This window comes from Heloderma suspectum, chromosome 5 (genome assembly GCF_057233095.1).
Source record: "Heloderma suspectum isolate Gila_16-S chromosome 5, 16-S_ref, whole genome shotgun sequence".
NCBI classification, from domain to species: Eukaryota; Metazoa; Chordata; class Lepidosauria; order Squamata; family Helodermatidae; genus Heloderma; species Heloderma suspectum.
This window is the reverse complement of record NC_139462.1, coordinates 209,687,382-209,713,353: the sequence shown is the minus strand read 5'-3', so window position 1 is coordinate 209,713,353 and position 25,972 is coordinate 209,687,382. Positions and strand designations below refer to the sequence as shown.

Sequence of the window (25,972 nt, the reverse complement as noted above, 5' to 3'; positions counted from 1 at the left end):
TAAAGAACTATATTAGCACTTGAATGCCATGGTAGTTGCCAGACTGAATCTCAACTTTTCAAAATAAACTTGAAAAGTATAGTGAATGCCACGGATATTTAGAGACTCATGGATTGCAGTACGCACAGATCCAAATACATATGAAAAGTTTGCACAGATGATGAAAAATCTGTCCATAGCATCCAAATTTTGACTTCAGACATTCAGGCAGGATCTGAACAAGCAAACAAGTATGAGAATTATTACTGGAGTGCTTCAAGTCAAAGCAAACCAGCCAGTGTACAGTTCGTCCTTCAGTGACATATCTGAAAACTTTCACTGCAATCTTGCCACAATATGTATAAGAGAGCAGATGACAAGGGATGGCTAGCAACAAAGCTCAAGATTAACAAAGCTGGAACTATGTCAATACATTTATGGCCCCATTCCTACATTATGCAAGCACTAACGAGCAGTAATCAACATTTTCAGGGAGTGACCGTAGTCCACAGCTTCTCCCATTACCCTACAGTATTGCAGGGGCCTGTGCCAACAGCATAGCGTAAGAAGCAATCCCACATACATGTCTATATTTTAGGTTGAAAAAGCAGCCCAGGAAAGATGCATATTATTCCCCTTTCCTTCTAGCTGTTAGTCAGAATCATTCCACTGATACAGATACATGAGATCTGTCACTGTAATCAACAGTACTTATGCAGAATCCCATGGAACAATGCCAGGAGACCTGGCCATTTGTTTAACTCCACCTTCCTCTTTTGGAATGCCTTTGTTAGAAGCAATTATTCAGAAATAATTAAAAACAACATTTCTTTGAGCAAAGGAATGCAGCCATACCCACCATTTAATTGTATACTTGAGGTTGGGCTGACTGACTGTGCTGTCATCCAGGAAAATAGTAGAACAGGAACTGTATTTCCTTCTCAATTGACCAGGAGGATGCTAGAAAACAAACATACAAGAAGAACAGTGGTAGTCACGTGATACCAGAGGACTTTTCTTTCTTGGACAACACAGTAAACAGTTCCTCTCTGTCTCTTACACACACATGGTGGACACATTAAAGTCAACAGGGCTTTGGGGGTAGCGGGGAAGCTTGGGTATCTCACAAATCCCATAGAAATGACAGCTTGTTAGTGGCTCAACTACAAAGAACAATCCGAAGACAATCATAAAGCATATGTAAATGCAAATTTGAACAATATGTTTTGAACAAATTTATTCTTAAAAGGATAGAGACTGGATACAACCAAGTTGGGGGGGTGTCATAGATAAAAAGCATACACCACACTTCCATTCTAAATCAGATCATAAGCACCAAGGACATTAACATTCTTCAGACATCACTGCACTATATCCAACCTCCTCTATCAGACCAAAGAATGGAAGATTTGAAATCAACCTACAAGATTTGTACACCAAAGGGATGTAGTCTTGAAGGTGCCCATTTTGTTGACCCCTGCCTTCAGAAGCCAACAAAAGCATGTTCCTGGCAGGTGCATTTTAAGCAGGTTCTTGATTTGGTTTTCTTCAGCCTTCCCACTTAACAAAAAGTGAATACGGAGGGATTGATGCCCAAATTATACAGCTATGGATTGATACTATATGGAGTATAATTGTTAATGTCAATGTCATCAGCCCTCTTTTCTCGCTTCCCACCACCCCATCCCAAAATGACTGGCTAAGGGCACAATCCTATGCATGTTTAGATAGGAAAAAAAGTCCTATAACTCCCAGCATTCCTCAGACAACAGGACTGGCTGGGGAATGCTGGGAATTGTAGGACTTTTTTCTGTCTAAACATGCATAGGATTGAGCCCTAAGAGAAGCAGAATGGGGGCACTGCTACTTCATCATCTTAACATTTACTCCAGGACCAACAATATGTCAGGCAATGTACATAACAGGATGAGGGAACGCAGAATAGTAATAATGTGCCTAAAAGAGATCACCTACTCTAATCCACACTGACTGAGACACCATTATTACTAAATGTATAAGTGGTGAACCAGGTCTAATTGTGGAGCTGTGCACTAATCAATACCTAAACAATCACAGAATGGTGCGAAAATGTTGTAAAAATATCTATTATGTGGTACTAAAGAAGGAAAAGGTGCTTTACAACATCTGCCCCACCATCCGTCACCTTACATATTTAAGCATTTAGAGCCAAGATATTCATTCCCAAGAGAAGGAAATACAGAGTAAGCTGGCAAGCTGCTGAACTCAAATCTCATCAGAAGCTTAATAATAATAATTCCAACATACACACTGAAATCATATGCAGCTGACAAGTGAAATTGGACCACTGGTCTACCTAAGCCAGTATTGCCCACCCTATTGGGTAGCAGTTCACCAAGAATTCAAATGTCTCTCTCAACTCTTACTATTGGAGGTAACTGAAACGGAGATGCCGACAGTTGAACCTGGGATCTTATACATGCAAAGCGTTTGCCCAACCAATGAACTACAGTTCCTCGCTAAAGGTACAGCGCTTCTTCGTTTCCTCTCCCAGCAGGGCAAGAACCTGCAACTGTCTGATGCACACTCAACAATGCCAACCAGATGAGCCCTCAGCCAGCCAATGCCATGCTAAAACTGCTGTGTTAAATATATACACTGCAATCCCATGTGTATCTACTAAAAAGTAAGTCCTATTAAGTTCAATGGGACTTACTTCCAGGTAAGCACGTATAGGACTGCACTCCTATTCACTCACAATTCTTGACACTTGTAAGGAAACATACCAGTTATGGATAATTTAGGCTCCAATTCTATGCATGTTTAGATGAAAAAGTCCTACAACTCCCAGCATACCCCAGCCAGCCATGCTAAGTGGGGGATGCTGGTGGTTCTAGGACATTTTTCCGTCTGAACATGCATAGGATTGCACCCTTTATAAGGGTTTTCTCAACCATTTTGAACGTGGGCCCCTCCTTTTGGAACTCTCCAACCAAAGACCAATCATATGTCCCACAGGCAAACATGCAGAGTGTCTCATGCACAGATACATGTAGCCTCCTGCTGCTGCATGTGAAGATCTGTCAACTGGCATAGTAATCCAACCCTGGTGTTAGAAATATAACAGAACAGGACATTTTTAATGTCATCCCAAAACCACATATGTAGAACCATCATTAGTAGGGGGGAAAAAACAGCATTTGTTCTGATTAGAGGGGATACAATCATTCCTACAAATCTAATGTGAAACAGTGGGAGTCCCTGTAGGGGGGAAAGCCTTCAGTCTACCTTTGTCATGGCTGATGGGGGTGAGGGGGAGAGAAAAAGGTTTCACCTGCCTCAGGATCCTATCCAGTGATGTAGTGGTAAATTTTGAAGTCCACAGCCACATCCCCATGTGTGTTGCATGATATAAGGCTAATGGGTCTTAATTACCCATTCAAGACCAAGCCACCCCCAAATATCTGCATTACAATAAGGACAGTAGACAACAATATATTGTTGTTGGGAAAATCCATTTTCTCTCAGCTACTGGGAGGATTGTAGACAAGCTCAGAGAGGAGAGAACAGAACATGGGGGCGGGGGGGGGGGAGGTGAAGATGATGTCATTGCCCCTGCTAATCAAAGTAAATCCTGTGAGCCCTAGCTCCACTACGCCATTGATCCTATCCCACCCTGGAACCTCATGCCCTCTCTATAATTTGAGAAGCACTGATTTAAGATAAACAGCACTGTGACATGTAGAAGATATTTCAACTGAATGAGAGCTAATGGCATACATATCCTCGAGAAACACAACAGCATTTATTTCTGACATGTCTGCATAGTTCTAAGGTAGCTCAGCACCTCTAAATTGGCTTTTCTACATTACCTTCCAAAAGTGCATGTTATCTCTGCATTTGGAAGGACAAGAGAAAGCAGTTCTGGAATTACAATATGGTGATGGGTGGGAAGAGCAACTTATACTGTCTGCAGATGCACCATCCACTTACTGAGGATAAAGAAAAAGAGAAGAAAGAGAAAAAACACAAACCGATCTGCGAAGACTCTAAAATAAGTTGGTGTGAAACTGTGGGCACTAAGACAGCTGCTATTTAATCCAAAACAATTACGGAGATTTACAGGGAATTGCTCCTCCAGAGCCTTTAAGCTTCCACTTCTTATTTCTTCCCTTTTCAGCTTGCCAGGGAACTTCTAAACTAGTACTAACTTTTCTCCATGGATCCAAGTAGTAATGCTCCAGAGGCAACTCCAAAGCCCCCTTGCAAAAGTTGCTGTGAGTTTTCAAGGCTTCTGAGAAAATTGCTTCCAGGCTCAGTAAATCTGATAGGATGAAGAGAGGATGTCGGCTGCTCAACTACAATCATCATCATCACCATCACCATCTCCACGCTCCTTTAGATCCCTTCTCCTTTGAAATCCCTTTTCAAAATATAATAATAACAACAACAACTCAATGCATAACAAGGACTGCCTACAGGAGAGCCAACAGAAGACTATGGAGGCAGCTGTGGCTCCAGTTCAGCTCATGTGTGCTGGATGGGTACCTACTGCAAACTAAAAACTTGTCTTAAGAATATAAGAAGAACCCTGCTGGATTAGACCAAGGGTCCATCTAGTCCAGCATTCTGTTCACACAGTGGCCAACCAGCTGCCTATGGGAAGACCACAAGCAGAACACAAGTGCAACAGCACCCTCCTGCCCAAGTTCCCCAGTGACTGCTATACATAGGCATACTGGAGGCAGCACATAGCCACAGGACTAGTAGCCACTGATAGACATCTCCTCCAGGAATTTGTCTAACACCCTTTTAAAGCCATCCAAATGGGTGGCCATTGCTACATCTTGTGGAAGTGAATTCCATAGTTTAACTATGTGCTGTGTGAAGAAAGGACTTCCTTTTATCTGCCCTGAATCTCCTACCAATCAGCTTCATGGAATGACCCCGGGTTCTAAAATTTTGAGAGGGGGAGAAAAATGTCTCCCTATCCACATTCTCTACACCATACATAATTTTGTACACCTCTATCATGTCTCCCCTCACCCTACTTTTTTCCAAGCTAAACAATCCCAGCTGTTGTAACTTTCTCACATGGGGGAGATGCTCCAGCCCCTTGATCATTTTAGTTGCCCTTTTCTGCACTTTTTCCACTTCTACAATATTGCTTTTAGGTGTGGTGACCAGAACTGTACACAGTATTCCATGTGCTCATCAGGCTCAGGTCTAGTGTTAGCAGGTGGCACCCTCAGACAGCGGTCATGGCCCCCTGCTGCTGCTGCCACTTTCCTGGGTCCTCTTTTCTGGTGCTCCAAAAAGTGCCAGGCAGCCATTATTGTAATTGCCCATTACCACCACCCTCCTACTTCGCTGTGGCTACTGGTAAGTCCATGGCACCCTGTGCATCTAATAGAAATAGGAGGGGGCAGGGTTGGCTGCCTCTATGCATGAAGGGGAAATCACCAGAGGGCCTCATGCCAACCCCCGCCCCCCAGGTTGGAGACAGCCCCATTAGTTTGCAAAAAAACCTGGTATAAAAGAAAACAGAAGTTGCTCAGGAATTCAGGGTTCTTGTCTCCAGGAGAAACACACTTCCCACATCATTCAGGAATATAAGGATACCACTGGATCAGACCAAAGGTCCATCTAATCCAGATCTCATGTCTGAAAAGTCTGGCCCTATTCAGCTTGTGGCACAGGTGGCAATGATGGTGAAGGCGGGGAGAATTCTCAACTTAGTAAGAGCCTTGGATGTGTTCATGTCTTCTTCCATGTGGAGAAAATAACAAGTGATGTACCCCAGGTTTGAAAAGGGTGGAAGTACAGATCATAAGGCCAGCGCCAGGGGGACAAGTACAGTCTTGTGCAGCTGAGATGGGAACAAAGTTAGATCAAGCCTTTGCTATCAGCAATGACAGCTCCACCTAAAGCTAGAAAACATCAGGGGTCTCAAATCAGTAGTCCTGGCAGCCTCCAGCATCTTCCACTCCTGTGCTGGTGAGACAGCGTTGTCTGCTGAAGGAATTATGGGCTGAACTGGGTTATCAAGAGTAGGAGCGGGCAAACCTCAGGCTTGCAGGATCTAGTTTGTTGTTTTTAACTAGAAGCCCAACATCCATCTACCGGCGCCTAGTCTAAGTGTAATTTTAAGACATACACTTAGAATTAAAGAATTCTGAGCCTAGGAATGTTTTGAGTAGAGTACCAAAACTGAATGGAGTTCACAGCGCTTCCATACACAAAAATCCACTCCTGGTTACCCCAAACATTCTTTATTTCAGCAGTATAATGTATGGAGGGGTAGAAGGAGTCACTTAGTTGCTGCTATTGTTAAATAACTGGGAGTCAGAAATCCCTGCCAATCTACTGCAAATCACCGAGAAATCTACCAGTAGATCCAGACCTTCCATCTGCCCATCCCTGAACTGGAGGGATCCATGTACAAGACCCACCAGCCAATCTATCAAACCAATACAGTGCCTGATACTATAATGCCTCAGTTTTGGGGAGTGCTCTTTAGTTTCAACAACTTATACCCTAGTGAGAAGATGCTTTCCAGCCTTTTGCCAACTCTCTGCCTCTTGAACCTGACAGGCTGCCTGCCTTGAACTACACTCCTTGCTTTTGGCCTCCACCTGGCTCCCTCCTCATCTTGGGGCTCTATGACCCTGCCACCACTTTGGACCTTGACTCTCCCAGCCAACCTGGACAAAAGCACCCTCACCCGTTACTTTCTGCAGTACCACATGGGGCAGAGGAGCCACACAAGAGCCCAAACCTCTTATAAGGTTGAGATTTCAGCCCATAAAGTACTGTCTGAACAGGGCCTCAGGATTACAAGCTATTGTTAGCAGGTGGCGATAGCAGGTGAAGAAAATGAATGCTTTCTGAGGATCATGTTGCATTAACCAGGAACTAAGAAAAAGGCTTTGCTTGGAAAACAGAATGATCTCTTCTCTTCTTCCACCACCACCACCCCTCCTTCAAATGGCCTTCAAAAACACAAAGGAAATGACCAGGAACCAAAGTCCTTCTATTCCTGCCTCAGGCATTTTTTTGCTGTGCCTTTGCCTCAACACATTGGAGTTCTGAAGAAATACAGCTCCTGCTGTTTGGCACACAATCTCACCTCTGCTTCCTTTCTGAACTTTCAAACCCCTGCTGTTTAGTTCTGTTGCTACTGTTATTTTATTTTTGAGAAGGGAAAACGTTTGAACAGCTCTAATCTTCAACAAAATAGCTCTTATCAAAACCAGAAAAGCCTGCAGCTGAGAGTCACTGAGAAGAGATGAAAAATGTACAAGTTCAGAAGTGCTTGTAGTTCACTTAGCTGTTCATAAATTCCTGTGTGACTGACAATTTTATCCTAATGTTAACAGGGATTGGGGGGGTTGCGGGGGGGGGAGGCTGGGCGGGGGTTGATTTCTAAACCCCAAAATATTGAAAGCCGAATAGCAACTGATGATCGTATCAAAACCCAGGGAGATTGAAAAGGGATATGAAAAGGCTTGGAGAGACAAAACAAGCAACAGTTAAAATAAAAATTCTGATTCCAAACATAGGATCCCATTGCCTAGACAAGGTGCACCAACCAGTCTTCACTATGTTTTGAATATGCATTACTACAGTTGGGTGCTTGGGACAAAATAAGGATTCTGTTGGTGTGCCAACCACCCCTCTGCCCATTAGTCTCCCTGCCTGAGTTGGCCAGTATGGTCTTGGGGGTGATACTGGAATCACCCAGGCTGGTTATTCTGGAGGGCTTCAACATGTCCATACCTAGCCCTCCCTGTCAGGAGCAGTTCAGAAATTAATGACTGCATGGTAACCATGGGCCTGTTCCAGATCATTTCTAGCTGCACACATTCAGCTGGATATGCTGTGGACTTTGTTTTCTGTGCTAGATGGGAGGGTCATCTGGGGATAGGAGAACTGAATATAGTTTCATTGTCATGGACATATCACTACCTGGTCAGGTTCAGGTTCATTGGCACCCCAGACCATCACAGTGGTAGGGAACCTATTGAGGTGGTCAACCGAAGGAAACGATAGGTCTGAATGGTTTTCTGAAGGCTCTTGGGAATTTTCCTGTGATGTCAAAGCCCTGGCTGACCTCTGAAGTGGGGATAAGGCCTGGGTGGTTTACACCATTGCTCCTGAACATCCTTTATCTGGTTGTGGAGCTAAGTTAATTCCTTGGTGATCTCAGGGGCTGACAGCAATTAAACAGCAGAGAAGTCAACCAGAGCAACTGAGGTAGAAGACTCATTATGAATCTAATCAAATACAGGCTAAAGCTCATTTTAGAGTCACCTAATCAGTGGTGAAGATGGCGACAAAGAAATCTTATTTTTCTACCACCATTGTGTTTTCTCAGAGTTGGATAGCAGGGCTGTTCTGAGCAGTTAGTGGGCTCTTACGTCTTAGCCCACAAGGTGGAGGGAAGGACTGCTCAATAGCTCACTGTGACCAATTTGCTAGGCACTTCGCAGATAAAGTTTGTCATATCCATACCAACTTAAATGCTGCAGTTAGACCAGTACCAGTGTATGTACCAATGACACCTGCTTGTCCAGTTAGGCTTGATATGTTTCAACTTGTGCGGCTTCAGGCTATGTACAGGATCCTTGAAGAGGTGAGGCCAACTACTTAACTCTTGCCCATCCTGGCTAATAAGAGCAGCCCAGAGGTGGACTGGTAAAGTGGGTGGCGTGAGTCATAACTGCCTCGTTGTGGGAAGGTGTGGTCGCTCCCGGCATAGTTAAAAGAGGTTGTAGTGAGACCTGTATTGGAAAAACCCTCCCTGAATCCTACTATATAGGAGAATTTCCAATCAGTCTGTAATATTCCATTTTGGGGCAAGGTGCTAAGCATGAGGTAGCCTCTTAGCTCCAGATTTCCCTGAATGAGGCAGATCCATTTCAGTTCAGCTTTTGGCCCAGTTTCGGGACCAAGACTGCTTAGGTTGCCTTGATGGATGACCTATGTCAGGAACTGGACAGAGGGAGTGTGTCCCTCTTGGTACTGCTGGACCTCTCAGCAGCATTTGATATCAACTTTACCATGGTATCCTTCTGGGCAGCTTGCTGTGATATAGCTTGGGAGCATGGTGTTATAGCGGCTCTGGTCCTTCCTAGAGGGCTGGTCTCAGGAGGTGGTGCTGGGGGATATCTGCTCAAAGCCACAAAGTAGTTTCCAATTATGATATACTTTATTCAATGAGACAAGAGTTTGAAATTGGCTTTCATCCATGCAACAATAAATGTATTAGTCTTTAAGGTGCCAGAAGACATTTTATTGTTTTCACAATGGGTCTACTCCAAGTATGACTAAATCTGGAAGCAACCCTATTCTCTATTTATAGCTTAAAGCACTACCTAAAAGACCATCTACTTGAGTATTGTGGTTGTGTTCTGGGTACTTAAAAGAATCATTTGCCTAAGAGAAAAACCTATAATGAGAAGCAAAACTGACCATTTGCGAAGACATTCAACACACTGGCTGCATGAACTATACCATACCCAGAGTGACATGTAAAGAGCCATTAGGCTAACGCTCAGTGTACACTGGGTGTTTGCATTTTGCTTTAAAAAAATGATCTTGGAACAAGATAAGAATCGGAAATTGCTTTGTTCATTTTTACAAGTCAAAATTACATGGCCAATTAGATGGATACATCACCCCCACACCCCAAATTGCATTTATGCAGAGAATAGATGAATAAAGTTTGGAAAATCATTATTATACTCGAAGCAACCTGTTGAATACATGCCACCAAAAGTCAAGGCAGTCAACAATTGCTCTCTTTTCTGCTTCTTGTATTTAATTCCAAAAACCAAAATCAATACACCAATGAAACATAAATACATCTCTCTATTTTAACATGTGAAATCTAAAATGTTTGTTCCTTGATTTTAAATTATATATCTAAGTGCCACACACACACAAATCGCCATATTTACTAAACCATACATACTATTGTTATCCCCCCGCCCTAAGCACGCACACACACACACACACACTCTGTGTGTTCACTTTTTTCCTATTAGTTATTGCAGTAACTATAAGAACTGATGTCATATCAGTCGTTGTTATGTATGTATTTAAAAGTTTTCAATAAAAAGTTTTCATGAAATAATACAGCAACTAGCACTAAATGTTTACTGGTATAGGGAAAAACTACTTGTGTATCTATGTCCATTATTGTCAAAGACAAACTATTTTATTTGGACAGAACAAACTTTTTACTCATTACTTTTCTTACTCATAGCATTAAAAAAAACAACCCAAGACCGTTGCCTTCTGATTTTGGGTGCCCATTTTTAAAGTACACTTAGTAAGTGTAAAACTTTAGTAAGTTTTCTTACGTTGAATACCCCAAATCCCAAAAGCATGTGATGCATGCTCTTGGTAAGGCTGGATGCATTTATCGATTAAGCCAATACACTGATTAATGCATTAGTCACTGCTGCATATAGATTACCAACATAATACAAATAAATGCAGGCATAAAAATCTTAAAGTCAGCAGCAAAAGTTACTGTTTTCTACAAAGCTCCAATGATATTCTGCAGTCTTTTTATTTAATTAGCTGATTCAGTTCTTAAATCTGCCATTTTTGGGCAAGGTGATTGAGCGGGTGGTGGCGGTGCAGTTGAAGGCACACTTGGAAAAAACTGATTATCTAGACCCATTTCAGTCGGGCTTCAGGCCTGGGCATGGGACAGAAACGGCCTTGGTCGCCTTGGTGGATGATATGAGAAGGGCTCTGGATAAGGGTGAATGCTCCTTCCTTGTTCTCCTCGACCTCTCAGCAGCTTTTGATACCGTTGACCACGGTATCCTCCTGGACCGCCTGGAGGGGTTGGGCATTGGAGACACTGTATTGCGGTGGTTCCGGTCCTTCCTCTCCGGCAGGTACCAGAGGGTAGCACTGGGAGAGGAGGTTTCGGACCCGTGGCCACTTACTTGTGGGGTGCCACAGGGTTCCATCCTCTCCCCGATGCTATTTAACATCTATGTGAAGCCGCTGGGGGCTATCATCAGGAGGTTTGGGGTGCAGTGTCATCAATATGCGGATGACACGCAGCTCTACCTCTCATTCAAATCTTCACCAAGGTTGGCCGTAGAATCCCTGTCCAAATGTCTGGAGACGGTGAGTGGCTGGATGGGGAGGAATAAGCTGAAGCTCAACCCTGAAAAGACCGAGGTACTTTTGGTGGGAGACAAGAGGAGGCTGGGGGATGTTGACCTGGTGTTGAATGGGGTACGGCTACCCTTGAAAGACCAGGTCCGCAGCCTGGGGGTCATTTTGGACTCCCAGCTGTCCATGGAGGCTCAGGTGTCAGCTGTGAGCCGGACAGCGCTGTATCAACTCCATCTGATACGGCGGCTGCGCCCCTTCCTTCCCGACCATCTGCTCCCATCGGTAGTACATGCCCTGGTCTCCTCTCGTTTGGACTACTGTAATGCGCTCTACGTGGGGTTACCCTTGAAGACGGTTCGGAAACTGCAGCTGGTACAGAATGCGGCGGCTCGCCTGATTAAAGGCAGCCGCCGGCGAGATCACATCACTCCAGTGCTGAAGGAGTTGCACTGGTTACCAGTTGTTTTCCGGGCCAAATTCAAGGTGTTGGTTTTGACCTTTAAAACCCTATATGGTTCCGGCCCAGCCTATCTTAAGGAGTGCCTCCAGCAACACCAGACAGGCCGCTTAACAAGATCAGCCTCGGATGGCCTTCTCTCTGTCCCATCAGCCAGGACAGCTAGACTGGTGGGGACGAGGGAGAGGGCCTTCTCTGTGGTGGCCCCCACTCTGTGGAACTCCCTCCCTAGGGAACTCCGTCATGCCCCCTCTTTAATGAGCTTCCGTCGTGCATTAAAAACGTGGTTGTTCAGGCAGGCATTTGGGGTGGGCTAGGGTATTTAAAAAAAAATTTTATGGTAAAATTTTATTGTTTTAAATTGTTTTATGGTGGGTTGTACATCGCCCAGAGTGGCTGGGTGACCAGTCAGATGGGCGATTAATAAATTTAATTAATAAATAAATAAAATAAATTAACACTGGTGTGGTTAATAACAAACTGCACTAGTTTAGAAAGCAAAACTTAACAATGCAGAAAAGTGATTAAAACACAATCCTATACTCAAGATCTACATTCTGAAAGACTTTAGGATTTGGCAAAATTCCAGTATGCTGGTGGAACAGGAGGCCGCCATGACTCTAGTGAAATATCCCAGATACACCAGTGGAACAACTGAAATTGGGCAAAGTTGTGGGCAGCACATAAGAGAAGCATGCTTATGCTATATCCTGTATTTCTTCAATCCACAGCCTCAACCCTGTTGACAGTAGAATTTTATTCCAGACCCAGTGCAAAGAATTTCCTTCCCAACGACTTCAGTGGGAAGGGGAACATGTCTCATACAGCTGTCCCTGCTTTGACAACTAACTTGTCCACATCATCATGACAGAGCATAGGCTATCAGAGCACACCACCATCAGTATATAAAATCCCCAGTGCACAAGGCAGCCATTATTCAAATGACAGGACCGCAGGGCATGGAACTATATTTCTCTGGCTTCATGTCATGCACACTTAAAGCTAACAAGGAAGAACTGCCAGAACAGAGTATCTCACACAGGTTTTCGAGTTACGTTGAATGGCATGGTTGTTCCCACATAGCTCTAGTAACTTGTGTATCTTGTTATACCCACATGGTTAGGATGGACTGAGTAGATGCATAGCTTTCTGGCCACACACACACACACACACACACACTCAATATGGCATCCGACCTAGCAAGTATAATATGTTACCAGGCAACTAGACCGAAAACAAGGCCAAAGATAGTCATATTGCTGGAGCTGCTTGGGAGCAGCCAGGAAAGCAAACACACATCTCAAAGTAATGTGTGAAATTGGATTGCAAAGACAAAAATACTGACATTTTAAAGAGTTTTACTTTCTTTGTTTACTATATTCCTAATCTGGTTTTCGGTCAGATCAGGCTCCCAAACTGTCTTAGAAATACTTACTTCTAAGGCAGTAGTTACCATCATACAATAAAAGAAGTAGCTACCATCATACAATAAAACCACCATTTACAAACAAGATCAGAAGACCAAAATTCAACAGCGGTAAGGGTAACACACAAAGAGCATCTCCACACCAGCCTAAAATCCTGCATTTAAAACTGGGCCTTCTGCTTCTGTTTTAAATGCAGGATCACAACGGACTCCCTTTACATCTGCTTCCTTTTCTTTCACCCCCTCCTTCTCCTCCTTATCTGAATCTTCCATATGTTTCACTGATCTCGCTCCTCTTTTTGCCGCTTTCCCTCTTTTCACGGAGGGAACTCAAGTGGGGTAATTTGATAGCTCATTATCTTCGATCTATTTAAAAATGGAACAAAGGGCATTTAGTTCAGGAGACGCCCTGGAGGTTCACAACATCATCTAAAGAGCCTGCAAACTTCCAGGAAGGAGCAATCTCAATAGCAGGATAAAAACTCCGTGTGAAGGAGCCCAAAATCTAACTCCAGTAACAGTTTAGAATCAGTATCAGTCAACAAGAAAGCTCTTCACTGTTATCTTAAAAACCAGGAGCCAACTGGCTAGGCAGACCTCCCTTTGGAGGGAGTTCCACAAGGTACATAGTACTATAAAGAGGCACTGAATCGGATGGCCAGTCTCCTCACCTCGCCTCCCAATCAACAGGTTACAGGGACACTCATAACAGGATCTCTCCTGAAGATCCAAAGACTTGGGATAGGACACCAGAGGTGTAAAAGGTATCCTGCTTAAGACAGAATAGATCCTTGTTAACACTGTTTTCCTATATTTTATGTATTTGTCTATTTCATGCCCTGTCCTTCAAGAGGTTCCCAGGGTGGCCTATGAAATGTTAAAATTACAATAAAACAAGCTAAATAGAAGTGCCCTCTTGGTACATGTGCACTTGTTGGTCAACAAATGTCAGTCTTTATTCCAGATAAATTTTAAAACTGAGTAGGTGGCCTGTTAACAGTACACAATGTAAGATGGAATCTACTATAGCAATGGATGATAACCATAGTATGGCCTGGAAAGATTCATGGGCATTACATTATACCAGAAGTCCCCAACCTTTTGGGGTCAGAAGGTGCATTTGGAATTTTGATAGAGTGTTGGGGTGCTCTCACAAAATGGCCACCATAGTGCTGGAGGGCAGCACTTTGCTTTGCAGCACACAATCTTCCTAGTTTAAAAAAAAACTTTAAAACCTTTAAGAAAATAAAAATCAGGAGGGGCAGGGAGCCTGGCAGGTACCAAGAAAAGTGTCTGCTGGCACATTGCTGCCCATGGGCACCACGATGGAGATGTTCGCAGTATCACGTACTGGAAATATTCACATGCAGTTCTCAGATTTTCTAAGAGGAGAGAAGCCACTGGCACACTTCCTGTTTCAAAAGACTGTGTACACTCTTGTCTCCAGCTAGGAATCCTTAGTTACACCACTCAGCTGTTTGGGAAAGCCAAATTGTTTTTCAGAATTGCTGTCAGGAGTGAGTCAGCTATCTTGATTACTTATAAGCTCCTTCCTTTCTTCATCATGTCTGGTATTATTTATTCATTAATCAGCATCACTGCTCTTATGCAAAAAAAAGAACGACTGTGGATCCAACACAAGTCTGTATTAACTTTCAGCTGCTAACCCTGGCATTAGCCAAATATAAGCTAAAGCAATATGGATGTTCTCTGTGTCTAGTATCTCCAGGGGTGAAGAACAAGATGGATTAAATATTTTTAAGTGGGAAAATGGTACAGGGAGAAAAGATTTAACTTCGCCCCCTTTTCCAAACACTGCAGTCTTGATCCAAATCAGAAGGGCCCACACACTGCTGCTTGTAAAAGAGTGGGAAGCTGTAAACACGCGCTTAACAGAAAGTGTAGTTTGACCCTCAGAGGAAGCAGCAACTGTGTGCACAAGCAGAATAGAAAACAAAACTGCTTCAGTTCACACTGTGAGGGATCGGCGGGGCTCGCCATCTCTTACCCAGAATCCTGCAGGCCCATCACAGCATTGCCAGGGTGCCCCTCACCCTTCCAAAGGCTGGCGGCTATGCCAGGGCAGCGGCAAGCAGCAGCAGTCCAAAGGAATAGCAACGCCAGCTGGCACATGCTCAAGGCTTGGGTTAATCACTGTGATAAGATTCACCTGGAAGAGGGAGGAGGGGAAGAGGATGATGGGGTGAGGGGAAGTGGGCGGACACTGGATAAAAAGCAGGAGAAAGCAATAGAGGGGGAGGAGGGGGAGAAGAGACGTGGAGACAAACAGACTCCGACAGCAAGAGAGAGAGACGCAAGCCAGGAGTGAGGAACAACGCTTTACCTGGGAAATGCCAAACTCCGCTTCTCAGGGGCGGCCTAATCTATCGGGGAGAAAAGAGCTCTATCCCCCTTCCTTCATTGCCCCTTTAGGAGCAAGCTACAAAATGGCTGCACTGGACTTTCCCACTCAAGACTGGAGGAGTCAGCGTTTTCCCCAGGAAAGGATGCAACAGCAGAGAAAGATTTAGCAGCTGTGGGTGCTGCATTTGGCAGAGACAAACTGTGGGAGGATTGTTTATCTGCCCAGCGTCAGTCCCTGCCGTTGGTGAAGGTGGAGAGAATTCTACTAATGAATGAGTGATTCCCCAATTGTTTTACTTTCTGTAGGAAGGCTACCAATGTTGTAACTAGGAGTGACTTTCTTATTAAACTTTTGAGTTAAAGATAGAATCATAGAATCATAGAATAGTAGGGTTGGAAGGGGCCTACAAGGCCATCGAGTCCAACCCCCTGCTCAATGCAGGAATCCAAGTCAGAGCATCCCTGACAAATGGCTGTCCAGCCTCGTCTTGAAGGCCTCCAGTGTGGGAGAGCCCACCACCTCCGCAGGTAATTGGTTCCATTGCCGTATTGCTCTGACACTCAGGAAGTTTTTCCTGATGTTCAGTCGGAATCTGGCTTCCTGTAACTTGAGCCCATTATTCCGTGTCCTGCACTCTGGGATGATCAAGAAGAGATCCTGGCCTTCTTCTCTGTGACAACCTTTCAAGTACTTGAAGAGCGCTATCATATCTCCCCTCAGTCTTCTCTTCTCAAGGCTAAACATGCCCAGTTCTTTCAGTCTCTCTTCAAAGGCTTTGTTTCCAGTCCCCTGATCATCTTTGTTGCCCTCCTTTGAACCCTCTCCAGCTTGTCTGCATCCTTCTTAAAGTGTGGTGCCCAGAACTGGACACAGTACTCCAGATGAGGCCTAACCAGTGCTGAGTAGAGGGGAACTAGTACTTCCCGGGATTTGGAAGCGATGCTTCTATGAATGCAGCCCAAAATAGCATTTGCCTTTTTTGCAGCCACATCACATTGTTGGCTCATATTCAGCTTGTGATCGACGACAATTCCAAGATCCTTCTCGCTCGTAGTGTGGTTGAGCCACGTATCCCCCATCTTGTAACTGTGCATTTGGTTTCTTTTTCCTAGGTGCAGAACTTGGCATTTGTCCCTATTAAATGCCATTCTGTTGTTTTCTGCCCAGCACTCCAGTCTATCCAGATCACTTTGAATTTTGTTTCTGTCTTCCAAAGTATTAGCTATCCCTCCCAATTTTGTGTCATCTGCAAATTTGATCAGCATTCCCTGCACCTCCTCCTCCAAGTCATTAATAAAAATATTGAAGAGCACTGGGCCCAGGACTGAGCCCTGCGGTACCCCACTCGTTACCTCTCCCCAGCTTGAGAAGGTCCCATTGATAAGCACTCTTTGAGTCCGATTCTGTAGCCAACTGTGGATCCACCGGATCGTTGTTTCATCTAGCCCACTTCGAGCTAGTTTGCTCATCAGGATATCATGGGGCACTTTGTCGAAAGCAGCTAGATATTGCTAGCTGCTGTATTTCTGATGGAGTCCATGGACCAAAGAGGTTCTGAGATGCCTTTGGCCCAAGATCTGCTCACATGCACATACACACATTAAGGGATGACCTTTTTTCTGACATGGAGACAAGAAAAAGTAAATGCAAGAAGCTGCTCTCCGAGTTTTTAAAGTGTTTCCTATCTGCAGGAATTTATTTTTTCCTGAGCCAACAAAACCATCAATATCTTATATCAGGAAGACATATGCACTACTGAGAAAATACTGGTGTTCATTCACTTGCGTTTGATCTACATTTACTTGTTTTGTAGAAAGCCAAGTTCCAATGACTTGAATCTTGTGAAGCATTTTGAGAACTGGGGACAGCAGGGGGAGGGGACAGAACATTTACATCCTCAAACTGTTGCATACCTAGTCACCTAGTCCTAGGGTCACTACTTAGGATACTTTTAATACTTGGGTACAGATTCCCCAAGGGCAAAATTGAAGCACCTCAATTTCAATTATAAATGTTATGTGAACGTTCGAACAATCACTTTCCTTGACAAAACAGAAAACTGTAGTAACTGGAAGAAGATCAACTTGCATGTAAATTGCTGAAAAAAGTGAAAATATAGAACATGTGTATAAAATGTACTGAGCAGAGGTACATATTTTATACCTGAGCAGAGGTACATATTTTATACATATTCTGTACTTGGGTGCAAAAACTGTAAAAAGCCTAAAACACATCTGTAGCGTGGTGAAATCGAAACAGATGATGGCCTGTTTTACAAGGCAGTATGATAGTTTTTTCAGGTTTCTCTATCTCCACTGTTTTACATCAATATTCCCCCAAATTCCACAATTTACATAGATCTCCAGCTTCATAAGTATGTAGAACTCCATACTACTGTATCCTCCAGCTATGCCTTAAAGCAGACAGCTATCTCTTCCATACTCTTCCCACATCAAGAATCTTCATTCTCCTCTCTCATTCTAATATGTAGCTAAATGAGGGGATTAAAAGGGCAAGTGTATTGCATCCCCAGTCTAAATACAAGGAGTTCTGCACATTCCCTTGAATTCAGTATCATGCAAGTCTAATTGCCGTAGGCTTCTTCAGGTTTATGCCACATAATACACTGAGGTCTCTTTCTCAGTCTCCAAGTAACCTTTGGCATTCCACTGGCTGTATATTTAGATAGCTAAGTGGCTTGCAATAGATTTAATAATGTATACTCAAAAACATGCTATTCAGCCAAAATGTTTTTTTTCCACTTACGTGATTTATATAGAGACTCTTCCGTTTTTCTCTCACTGTGAAAACACAAAAATGTTGTATAAATGTTATATAATTAGATGTCCATTAACTTTTTTTGAATCACCTATCATCAGAAAGAAAAAGTTATAACCGTTGTGAAACAAAACTAACAAAAAAGAGTGGGTGGAAACATCTCTTAAACTTAAATTTAAACTCACTGCTATACTAATAATCAATAAGGAGATGCTTGTGATAGGTGTAAATTCGGTCCTGTTTAATCTCAGAACCTGCACCAAATGGGTCCAAAGCACCCCAGTGGGTAACCAAGCTAATTCCAACAGGTAAACATCACCACAGAACATCACTACAGACGAGATTGTAAAATGAAACCATATTTATAGCTTTATTGCTGAAAATTTAGGAAAAATACAAAACAAAGAAAATAGCATGGTAGTTATATGAGTGTTAGAAATTCTCTATCCAATTACAGGGAAAGAGAATGCAACAAAAACAGAAGATAAATCAAAAGAATTGCAAGTTAGTGAAATATTTTATTATTTATTTTTATTATTTATTATTAAATTTATTAATCGCCCATCTGGCTGGTCACCCAGCCACTCTGGGCGATGTAAAACGTACAATAAAACAGTTTAAAACACTAAAATTCTACAATAAAAACATTTTCTAAAATACCCTAACCCACCCCAAATGCCTGCCTGAACAACCACGTTTTTAATGCACGACGGAAGCTCATTAAAGTGGGGGCATGGTGGAGTTCCCTAGGGAGGGAGTTCCACAGAGTGGGGGCCACCACAGAAAAGACCCTCTCCCTCGTCCCCACCAGTCTAGCTGCCCTGGCTGACAGGACAGAGAGAAGGCCATCCGAGGCTGATCTTGTTAAGCGGCCTGTCTGGTGCTGCTGGAGGTGCTCCTTAAGATAGGCTGGGCCGGAACCATATAGGGTTTTAAAGGTCAAAACCAACACCTTGAATTTGGCCCGGAAAACAACTGGTAACCAGTGCAACTCCTTCTGCACTGGAGTGATGTGATCTCGCCGGCGGCTGCCTTTAATCAGGCGAGCCGCCGCGTTCTGTACCAGCTGCAGCTTCCGAACCGTCTTCAAGGGTAACCCCACGTAGAGTGCATTACAGTAGTCTGAACGAGAGGAGACCAAGGCATGTACTACCGATGGGAGCAGATGGTCGGGAAGGAAGGGGCGCAGCCGCTGTATCAGATGGAGTTGATACAGCGCTGTCCGGCTCACAGCTGACACTTGAGCCTCCATGGACAGCTGAGAGTCTAAAATGACCCCCAGGCTGCGGATCTGGTCTTTCAAGGGTAGCCGTACCCCATTCAACACCAGGTCAACAATGGTCAGCAATGATATACTAAATGATATTTAGTATAGAATCAAACTTCACGGTCTTCTTGCCCAAGGGTCAAGAGTCTGGAATATAAAGTTGGTTACGAGTCTGGGGTCTTCAAGGAGCTCTTCTTGTAGGCCTCTCCCAGATTAAATCAGCCATCTTTACTCTTTGTTAACCCTTTTTAGTACCAGATTAACAATAGGTACCCTAAAAACAAAGATATATCAAAATTCTGCTTCCTAAATTAAGCAGTCCTAGACTTATGGTTCATTTCTTTGGTTTGGTTGGAACTTGTTCCCAAGACCAAAGAAGTTTTTGATACACTTGAATGGCACCTACTGGTGAAATGTTTTTAATGGGGTTAAAACATTAATGGAGATGGGCTTGCAAAAATAGTTATTATTGGCCAAATCTTAAATAAAATGTTTCTGCTAAGTAGACACACAAGCCAATGCTTTTGGTATGGAAAACAAAGCATAAGCCATCTCCATAAGCTAGGACTACTGGGTACAGCACTGTTTCACTCCACCATCCCCTTTGAGTCCATCTGCATGCTGCTCACTGCAGCTCCAAAACACCAACTGATGCCAATCCATTGAATGGCTGATGCAGGACTCATCATATTACCAACATTCTAAAATTCTGACACGCATAAGAATTTTCCCTGCTTAAGATTTCTTAGATAAATCTCTTATCACTTTGCTTTGTTCACAAGGCACAGTGACCTTAGAAAACTGGAAAGTCAAACATAATAATTATCAGTTTCATCTAGGTGACAGGAACACTTAATTAAAAATGTGATGCTTGACATAAAAACAAGGATAAATGAAGCTGAATAGGTTTAGAGTGAAGGTTGAAAAGTTCAGACAAGCAGCTCTTGCTAATTTTTCTCTTAACTTTTTTTTCCTAAAACAGGATTACAATTTTTTTTAAGGCTAACTTATGGGACAGCAGCCAAAGTTTTTTAATTTCCTTTTTTTTTAAAGCCCAGCTCCCCATTCTAATATATGAATGTGTAGGGAAGAATAAATTAGGTGGCATTAAAAGTGGGAAAGCATTTTTTCATGTTATTATACTTTTCAGTTATTCCTTTGTGCACTGTGTAAGAGACGGCTTTAGTGGGAGACTTCAAAAGGACAAAAGGCAATATCCTTGAGTTAATAATTACACATCAATTATAACCTCTCGCACTTTGATAGCTTTTAAATAATTTAGTGCAGGAATAAAAGCTACATTTCTTCCTGTTAGGGGAATTGCCTGGTACTGATCTCAGAGAAGGGCTACGTGTATTCAAAGAGAAGTCGTCTCCGTTTCTCCTCAACCCCTAAAATGCTAATTGGATTTTTTTTTTCTCTTCTGATGCTGACAACTGTACTGGTAGCAACCAAATACGGGGGGGGGGGGGGGCTGTACCTAAACCAACTCTGAATGTAGACAGTCCAAACTCCAAAGCAATCAAGGCCTTTCTCAGTGCTCTAGTGGTATAAGCCCCAACATTACTTTGCCACTGCTAATCTTCCAGCCTCCTTTTAATATATTATTATTATTATTATTATTATTATTATTATTATTGTAGCGGTTTGTCACAAAGTGCTGTACATAAAAGAAATAACTCAACAGTTTAAAATACATAATTACAATAATTCTAATAAAACTTAACTCAAAATTACAATATTATAACAATGGCCTTAATAACCCAGATAAACATAAAATCAACATACTTTACCTCAAAAACAACCAACCACTCCCCCTCCTACTCAAAAAGATAAGTTTTCAAGGCACAAAGTTTCAAATGCCCAAATATCTATAAATGCTGCAAAACTTTATATATGGCAGCCATTTCTTATCAGTTGGGCAAGGAAACAAATCTCTGGGGTTTAGGCCTGGCAATCAAGCGGATTCATGTGGGGCTGTTGATGAAAATCCTGCCATACCATGTTCAAGGGAGAGGAGGCATTTTCCCTCTACATTAAAAAATTGTCAGCTACCTTCAGAGCTGTTGTGGAATGAAGGGCTGGAGAGACTTTTTTTAAAAAATAAAATCTTTAGCATAATGCTTTGCATTGGAGGAAAAACACATGCTTTGTATGTAAGAAGTCAGAGAGACCTCAGTGCTGGCTCCAGGGCTTTGAGGGCCCTTCGCCCCCCCCCCCCCAATGATTCAACCTTCTTACCACCATTGGCCCTAGCTGCTATTGCTCTATCTCCTCCTTCTCATAATTGCAATCACTTGGTTGCTTGATAGGCCAGTGAACAAGTAGATGGTGGCATCTACTACTCCTTCTCACCCATTGTTTGGGCCTGAGTGAGAGGCAGGATGGTGAAGAGAAGGAACAACTCCAGGGGGCTCTTGTCAGTGGGCGCATGCTGGAATGTGAGCCCTCAGCAATGCCCAGCCATGCCTACACTTGATGTCAGCCCTGATGGTTGGCATGGTTAGGAAAGACCTCTACCCAAGACCCTGGAGAGCTACTGAGCCCGGTAGAGTCAGTTGATATGACTCTAAGTACAGCAAGTTTGCAGAGGTGCACTAACATTAAAAATTGTGCCCTCTGAAGCTGGAAGGGACAGGGAAGAAGACATGTTGGCAGCCTATGAATTTACTGTCAGTTTGGGTACTTTTATGTTATTTATCACAGAGAAACACCACCTATCAAGATTCCCAACCCACCCACACCTCCCTAAAACTAGCCCTCCCAAAGACTGATAGACATCATGAGTACACCTGGAAAAATTTCAGGATAGAAGATAAACTGGAATATATCAGCAGCCATCTCTTTAGAACTGTCAGTTTATTAAGAAAGAGGCAGGAAGGTACTCCTAAAATGTGTAGCCTTACTCTCCCTTCCAAGCAATAGAGTTGGAAGGTACAAAGCTGTCAAAATACAAGGCAGGGCTTCTTAATGAGATCCATGCTTATCTATCTATCTATCTATCTATCTATTTATTTATTTCCTGCCTTTCCACCAAAAAATGGCAAGCAAGGCTAACCTCTAACCTATTTCTGGTTAGAGTGCCAATCCACTTTTCTCTCTACCATCAGAACTAAAACAATTTCTGGAACAATGCAGCAATCTACTTTTGACCAGCTTATGAGAGCACACACCATATACCTTCTCCTTTTCTGTGCATAGCCATTCTGATACATACTGAATTTGTCTCTAACATGAGAGCTTACCTTGCCAACTGCTCTTCTTTGGCTTCTACAATGCTATTGGTCTTATTTTGGGAATGAAATTTCACATCTTTGCAAGCATGGCCTAAATTTAGAAATTCTAAACAGTGTTTTGGGAGCGAGAGGCTGCATAACAATAAAAAATGTTCCAGTTTCTGTGAAGATCTGGGCTGAAAGCCAGAGCATCAGAAATATGCACATACCATGGTCTCCCTAACAACACAAAAAGGAACCTGTATGCCTATGATAAATGCCAGAAAGCATGGATTGTACACAATAAAGCAAGCTATTTATTTTACATACTTTTGCCCCATCTTTTGAACTGCAAAAAATCACAAGGCTTAAAATGAAAAATACAACAGTAAAGAAATTCAAACTCAGCATGTTATCACAAAATATAAGTTACAAAACAGTAAAACAACAAATCAGCAGGAATCATCATATAACATCAATAAAATACCAACAAAACATCATAATTAGTAGAATTCCAGGAGCAACAATAAAAACCAGCATCACTGTTCAAATAAAGCAGTTTTGATGTAATGTCAAAAACTCAGGAATACACACTAAGCAGAGCTACGTCTTCTTTTTTGCCCTTGGCCATCTTTCAATGGCTCTCATTTCAGGGACTTTGCATGTTTCAGCACACTGTGCAGACTGAAAGAGGGAACTTCCCAGGTGCCTAAACAAAAATGATTTTAATGAGTGCTATTTACAAATCTTTTTTGTTTTTGTTGTAGAGTGCCCTTGAAAAGGGGTTTTTAAAACCTGAACCGCGTTCAAGAGTGCCCTTGAATAAGGGTTTTTAAAACCCAAAACGTGTTCAAGAGTGCCATGAAAAAGGGTTTTTAAAACCTGAAACACATTGAAGAGTGCCCTTGAAAAGGGGCTTTTAAAACCCAAAACGCGTTGAAGAGTGCCCTTGAAAAGGGGGGTTTAAAACCTGAAATGCGTTGAAGAGTGCTCTTGAAAGGGGGCTTTTAAAAACCAAAACGCGTTGAAGAGTGGCCTTGAAAAGGGGGGTTTAAAACCCAAAACGTGTTGAAGAGTGGCCTTGAAAAGGGTTTTTTTAAACCCGAAAAGCGTTCAAGCATGCTCTTCAAGAGTGTCCTTGAAAAGGAGGTTTTAAAACCGGAAAAACGTTGGGCTTCAATTAAACGGCTTCACAATTATCCAACTTGCAGAGCTTTTTTCAGTCTGCACGGTGTTCTGGTGCCTTCCCTCTTCGTTTGTTCTTGTTTCAGCACACCCAATTCCCACAATCCTGGCACTTGGGATACTTCAACCTACTCTTGTTTGCTGAGTCCACACAGATGACAAGAGTGAGCACATTACTAGCTGTGTAGCTGGCTTCTCACAGCAAATTCAGAGTGTTCCAAAGGACAGGTTACCTTCCTCCACCTCACAAAGGAAAACTCTTTCAGATGTTGAAATATGGAGAGAGTTCCCACAAAGATGGAGGAAAAGGTTGAAAATCGAACAGTGATGGATTGGAGTGTCCAGACTGATAAACATCCAAAAATGGGCGTTGCTAGGCACTTAAAAGATTCAGGGCCCTTGCCCAAATTGACATGAAATCTGCGTCTCTTGCTTTTTATCTATAGATGTATTTTATTTATTGACATGAAATCTGCATCTCTTGCTTGGTTGCTTGCTTGATTTATTTACAACATCTGAACAGAGTGGTGAGCAATAAAAGGAATAAAATACCATACAAAATGTTTTTAAAAATGGAATACCAATAATAACTGTGGCTGATCAATCGAGGAAGGCTATATGGAAATGTATACACTCATTTAGAAATAATTACTAAGATTTATTTAAATTTTACAAGAGGCAAAGCCAGCCAATTAATTTCTTATCCAAATCATCTCAAATAAAATAAATTCTTCGGTTAATTTGCGCCAATGGTGCAAGTTCATCCCAAACCAATGGGAAAAGTTTTTTTAAAGCTTAATCGGCCTTGCAGGGGAAAACTGTAATGGGCGGAGGGGGCGGTATTGCAGCATGTGGGAAGGGGACAGTTAACTCTTCGCTCTCCAGCTGCAATCCCCTTAAAAATTGTCCCTTGTATGGCAATTAAACTGAGAAAAAACCTTCCATTGGCACCAATGGATACTCAGGGTTCTGTGGAATGGATCCAGGGCCTTGGGAAATAATTTGGGGCCCATGCATTCAAGTACAGGCCTAAAAATGTACTCGCTACCTAGCAATGCTTTCCCTCAACAAGTTCAGGACAGTTGCACTGGAGTACAAAAGGAGTTGCATTTTATCATAAAGAAGCTTTTTCGAGTGGCTTCCCGCACTCAGGCCATTAACATAAGAATTTAGTAGAAAGCAAAGAACACAAAATCAGAACAGTGGTCTACAATATCATACATTTCAACCATCACTGGGATGTTACATTCCTTGCTCACACTGGAACTATAAATTACTGCATCATATGTGAAACGTTGATGTGGAAGTTTTCCCCAAGCCCCCTACTTTTGTGATGGTTCACATTTTTTTAATGACTCTTGATAGCGGTGGCCTTCTGGTGCTTCATCACCAATAACACAGCACCACATAGTCACTACTTGACGAGAGGACAAACAAAGCTAGTGCAATGTTATAATGGGCATGTGAAAGCAAGGGTGAAAGGATATGCATCCCTCTCCCCCCAAACAATCAAGATGAAACTTCCTGCTTTGCCAAGCTACAGTAGTCGACTTGCCTTGGCAACAGACTGGCAGGCTCACTCTTTCACCATCCATTCAGTGTGAAAGCAATGTCGTGACTTAGATTGTCCTCAGTGACACACCATGGAGTCAAATCTGATTGGCTACATAGTACCAAGATGCCATATTGTTTTCCTTCATACACAGTGATAAACCACTGAAAGAAGGGAGGTGGTGCAAAAGTGTTCACAGAAATCTGTTCCCCATTTGGGTTCTTCCTAGTTTCAGCTTCCAATGAAATGTACAGTACTGCTATAGAAAAAGGAAGTTAAAAGTCACACACTGCACACAGATTCCCCTTCATGGATCACTGCCTTGTTGTGGCGAAGGGGCTTGCATAACTCAGTGAAGCCATAAGCTATGCCGTGCAGGGCCACCCAAGACGGACAGGTCATGGCAGCGAGTTCTGACAAAATGTGGTCCACTGGAGAAGGAAATGGCAACCCACTCCAGTATTCTTGCCAAGAAAACCCCATGGAACGTATCACAAAGCTAAAAGATATGACGCCGGAAGATGAGCCCCTCAGGTCGGAAGGTGTCCAATATACTACTGGGGAAGAGCAGAGGGTATTTCCAAGTAGCGCCAGAAAGAGTGAAGTGGCTGGGCCAAAGCCAAA

At 42.8% G+C, this 25,972-nt stretch overlaps 1 protein-coding gene across 3 annotated transcripts in view; it reads right to left on the bottom strand.

The window, feature by feature from the left end:
* CCNY (cyclin Y) overlaps positions 1 to 25,972 on the bottom strand; it is a 157,250-nt gene that overhangs the window by 40,209 nt on the left and 91,069 nt on the right. For all 3 annotated transcript variants that reach the window (XM_084859225.1, XM_084859224.1, XM_084859223.1), the window contains 2 exons: positions 18,118 to 18,152; positions 839 to 939 (listed from right to left, as the gene is read on the bottom strand). In XM_084859225.1, coding sequence (XP_084715351.1) covers positions 839 to 939; positions 18,118 to 18,152 — 136 coding nt within the window. The remainder of the gene's footprint in view (positions 1 to 838; positions 940 to 18,117; positions 18,153 to 25,972) is intronic.